General features: G+C 43.3%; 1 protein-coding gene across 1 annotated transcript in view; it reads right to left on the reverse strand.

Moving 5' to 3' along the window:
• bcl2l12 (BCL2 like 12) overlaps positions 1 to 5,029 on the reverse strand; it is a 12,378-nt gene that overhangs the window by 2,710 nt on the left and 4,639 nt on the right. The window contains exons 3-6 of the mRNA XM_032537831.1: positions 3,898 to 4,102; positions 2,000 to 2,219; positions 1,757 to 1,861; positions 5 to 81 (exon numbers count right to left, since the gene is read on the reverse strand). Of these exons, the coding sequence (XP_032393722.1) occupies positions 5 to 81; positions 1,757 to 1,861; positions 2,000 to 2,219; positions 3,898 to 4,102 (607 nt within the window). The remainder of the gene's footprint in view (positions 1 to 4; positions 82 to 1,756; positions 1,862 to 1,999; positions 2,220 to 3,897; positions 4,103 to 5,029) is intronic.

A 5,029-nucleotide genomic window follows, 5' to 3' on the forward strand; every position in this document is an offset into this window, starting at 1 on the left:
ACACCTTAGTGTTGATAGCGTCTCCCTCCAAAGACAGCAACTGAGCGAGCTGCTGCACCACTGCTTCTTTCTCACACACTGCTGAAAGAGAAGACACCGGTCCATGACAGTGGGTCCTGAGGCTAATGTCTCTAGATGTGACATTAATTTCAGAATGTATTCTTCATGTTTGTTAACATTGTGTTTGTGCTGCATTTATGTGGTGTTGGAATCATCGGAAATATATATTTGGATATGGAGAAAATCAAATATCACAATATTTTTGACCAAATACTTCAATAACAATACAGCAATAATATTTTAGTGTAAACTATTGGTGCTTTCACCAAATATTGACACTATGAGATTTTTGATAAATGATCATCACTAATGTACATATAATGACTAAGTGGGTAAAGACAAATAATAGAACAGTTACAACAGTCTGGTAAGTTCAAAAAATGACATCACTTTACTGTAATATAGCCTTAAAAACCAGGAAAAGACACCTATGCAATATTAGGATATCCAAAATCTAAGACGATATCTAGTCTCATAATCACAACATTAATATAATATTGATATATTGCCCAGCTCTAGTCTGGAGTCAGTACACTGTGTCTGTGCGTGTGTGTGTTATTGTTTAACTACATTTGTGGGGTCCAAAAACCGGGACTTCAGTATACTTGTGGGGTCCCGACAGCTTTGCGGGGCCAAAATGCTGGACCTGTGTGTGTGTGTGTGTGTGTGTGTGTGTGTGTGCGTTCAGTGATGTAGTGGAGGCTAAACGCACGTAAACGCCGTTTATGCACCTCTCAAAATTCGGAAATGGCGTTTACCCACCTCCAAAGTGCGTTTACCCCCTCTGAATAGCCTATTGTCCCAAGCCATTCTAAAACCTTATGTCGTTTTAGTTTCATATTGTTCATTATTAGTTTCATAGGTTGTTAAACCTAAAACAAGTCCATCATATTGCGCTGCATTACTGTCAGTGTTGACAATCTCTTGCGGTGTTTGGGGTACTGAGCCCCCAGCGTTGCCTTCCAGGCAGCGCTACCTGTAATGTACTAGGATTGGGCAATGGTTGGTGCCTTGAAGTCCCGGTCGCAGCGCTGCCTGGGAGTCAACGTTGAGGGCTTAAAACATCAAGCAGGAAGCGGCAGACTAAAGTCAAAGTTCGTGTCAGTCATGTCATACTATCCTACATGTATTAATGATGAATGGTTTGAAAATGGTAAACATGTGACTTTATGTCAGATTGTTGTGTCTTGCAAATGTTGTGAAGCATTAAATATGTGTAGACTTTTGGGGACTTGAGAAGAGGTTTTGCTCTGTGTGTCAGTTTAAATAATTGTTCTATCATGTCATTTTATTGTGTTAGCAATTGGAAACTGTATTCACCAACTATTTTGTTAATCAATTAGTTGGTTTGAGTAATTTTTGTTAGAACAAAGTAAAAGGTCTTTGATTCCGATTGAATATTTTGCACATATTTTTGTTGTCTCTGTTTGTCATTTAGTAACTTTATAGATTTCAACCATATAATTCCTTCTAGAGTCTTTTTAACAAGAACTTTGATTAATGTATGAACTGAATACTGATTGTGCGACCTATGAGGGAACAACCAGTGATAAATTGCCTGTAGCAATGTCATCAGGGTGCACCGGTAGGCCGTGGCCCCCCTTATCGGTGATCGCGTCGTGGTCCACCTGATCGCAGAATTTATAGTTTACCCACCTCTTTTTTTACCACTACATCTCTGTGTGCGTTGGATTACCTGGTGACAGCTGGGATGGGGGGCTCTGTTTCTTTAGACTGGTGGACTTGTGGGCGATCAGTTCCAGCCTCTGTGCTACTTCATTATAGAACTCAGGAGGGTGGTCTGCAGCAACACCAAGCACAAGCATCTCAGATCAAAGCAGACCAGCAAAGATTCCACAGTCACACTGTCACTTTAGGCTGAGCAACAAACACATGACTAGCAGTTGAAGCTAGTTTCTGGTGTGATGGGGGAGCTTACTGGGAGAGAGGGGTGCCGGGCCAGGTTCTGCTCCTCTAGAGATGGACAGTGTTTGAGGCCTCGAAGGAGATCCAGGCCCCTCTTTATCCTTCTCTCTCTCCAACTTCAACTTGAAGAACTTGGAGATCCTTTTCCTGATCTTCCTTTGGCTCAGCTTCTTCTGCTGCTTCTTCTCGCTGTCATCGTCTTCTGATGTAGAGGAGGGGGATATGACATCATCCTGTGGGAACAGGTTCCGCTCAATATTAGGCTGTGTTACGAACATTATATTACAGTGATATGCTTTGACTGCAGTATTTTACCACATTTACCACTAGTCTCCTCCCAGTTATGTGGAAAGACAATCCATTTAACATTATACTGATAGGGCATGAGAAATGTATACAATACAAATACAATGCTGCTAGATAAGTACCAAAATAATGTAAGCAGTGTGGTGCGGCGGGGGGGAAGGTCAATGAAACGGACCATTAGTGTCACGTCTTGTTGTGTTCTTTAACCCCCCCCAATGAAGCACAAGTTGACTTTATTTTTCACAGTTCCCGTTTCACGTCAGATGGTTTATAGATCTGGACGTTGAGTGCACTTGAAGGCAGCTTCATTTCCCGGAGAACAAGAGAAAGAATAGAGCTGGAGGGACTGAGGAACTCCACAAACTCACGGGCCCTTCAGAGATTGAGTTTGGGGTTTTAAAACTTTCTTGTGGCAGCGATAGGAGCAGGGATGTTTCCTGTTTCCTGTACGGGACTCTCACCCCGTCTGATCCACGCTGACATAACTGGCCACAGAGCCTGACGCAGGGTGGACTTTCTCCAAAAGTTGAGTCTCAACTTGTCGCTGCAGACCGAGGCCCGCTGGGTTTATTTGCATGTCCCACTGCAGCAACCCCCTCTGCAGCCCAAATGCACAACCCCCCCATTCAAATTAATTGGGAAGACCTGCGTTCTTGCAGGACTGTTGCCCACTGAATCTGTGGATAGCTGTGGCTAGATCGCTAACTTTACTGTAGCTTAGCCTGTATGCTTGGCTGCTGGTAACTCACATGCTTAAATGAGAATTACCTTTAAGGTCCCATGGCATGAAAATTTCACTTTATGAGGTTTTTAAATATGAATACGCGTTCTCCCAGCCTGCCTACGGCCCCCCAGTGGCTAGCAGATATGTCTCTCATTGGCTAACGTATTAAAGATGGAGGCGCAACATGCCATGGAAGTATTCTGAATGGAAAATTCAGATTCTTATGAGAATGCTTTGATTAGTTGGTGGAAGTAATTACACATGAATGAGCACGTTTTTGTGAAAGAAAGTTTTTTGCTAAGAATCAACTCAAAAAATAACACAATGAAGCTTTAATATACTAATATATATATGTATATATATAGGAAGTGATGCAGCAGTAACGCTGGATGGCTGGCAGAAAGTGTAAACGCATGCCCGGGGTGGTTCGGCGGGTAGAGCAGGCGCACATATGCTTCGAGGTTTGTTCCTCAACGCAGAGGTCCAGGGTTCGGGTCAGACCTGTGACAATTTCCTGCATGTCTCCCCTTTCTCACATAGAAAAAAGTCTTTAAAAAACATGTAAATGCTTGGTGATAACACCCAAACGTGCCGTCTGGCTCGACGCGGCGGACTGAAGCCAAAGCCTGACGGGCCCTACTTATATAAAAGGGGACCTAAGCATTAGGCTCCTCCTTTATATTTTAATGTCTTAATTAAATAAACTCAATACACTAAATATTTTGTCAAGTAGAGATTTATGCACTTTTGGCTTTTACCACAACCACTAGTACCCCAGAATCAAGTACCCGGGGTCTGGGGAACAGCCCAGTGATAAGCCCCACCACCACAGCGACTGCTGCTCATCTTAAATCAACGAGCAACATGGGACTTGTCCTTACATCTGCCAGGTCCCTGAGTTGGGGCACTTTTGCCTTATTGTCCTTTTCCAATGAGCCTTTAGGGTCTTTGGCAGGACGGCGTGCGGAGTTATGACGAGGCAGCTGCTTTATGAAGTCCTTGAATCCGGTCTTCTTCTCATCTGCTGAGCTGACAGCTTTAGCTGCAGGATCCCAGCCATCCTTTGCTTTGGGTTGTTTCTTGGAACTAGCATGGAAAGGATTAGAGTTTAGTCAACAATCACATCATGGCTGGGCTGAAGATCTGGTTTGTTGGGCTAATGTTCACATCAGCTACGTTTCTTTGACTTTCCCCACACAGGGATCCTCTCCTACCCTAACCCTTTCTCTCCTACCCTAACCCCCTTTCTCTCCTACCCTAACCCCCTTTCTCTCCTACCCTAACCCTCTTTCCATTTGGCCCCTGCTGCTTTCCAGCTGCAGTTCACTGAGACTGCTGTTTGGCCCTAAAGACTTGGTGTGGAGACCACTGGCTCACTTGGTTCTGCGACAGTCTAGGGGTTTTGGAATACATGACTCACTGTTCCTCGTGGATTTAAAGACTCAAGTTCCAGACTTTGCCTCTTCTCAGCCATCCCGGAGGTGTTCTGCTAACACTTGGTTCTGTAGGGGACATTGCTGGACCAAAACTGGACAATGGTGTGGGAGTGAGATGTGTGAGGAACATGAGCGCCTTCTGTTGGATGGATCTAGTGTTGGCTTGATTGTGTTTTAAAGAGAATATTCTTTTTATTTAAAGGTATGTGTCCAAAATGTAATAATGTTGGTTCTTATCTAGATGTAAAAACTGCACTTATTTAAACTTTAAAGGGGAAAAAGGTCATGCCCTAAAAAGGATGGTTAGGGGTCTAAAAAGGGGAGTTAACACACCTTGGCTAGACCAGACCTGCTTGGAGGGGTTAAGATAAACCACCATTAACAACTGAGGTAACAAAGGAGTGTTTGACACGGGACAGTAGCGGTTTTTGTTTTTCTGTCTGTACAAGTGTAAGTGATAAAGAACCACTGTTCTGTGCTGGAAAGATTTTTCAGTAAATTTCTATTTGTACAAGCAAATGTTCTTTCTTGAATTATACTGAACAAAATCATAAAAGCAATGACATCAGATACTGAC

The sequence above is a fragment of the Etheostoma spectabile genome, chromosome 15, assembly GCF_008692095.1.
Source record: "Etheostoma spectabile isolate EspeVRDwgs_2016 chromosome 15, UIUC_Espe_1.0, whole genome shotgun sequence".
Classification (NCBI taxonomy): domain Eukaryota; kingdom Metazoa; phylum Chordata; class Actinopteri; order Perciformes; family Percidae; genus Etheostoma; species Etheostoma spectabile.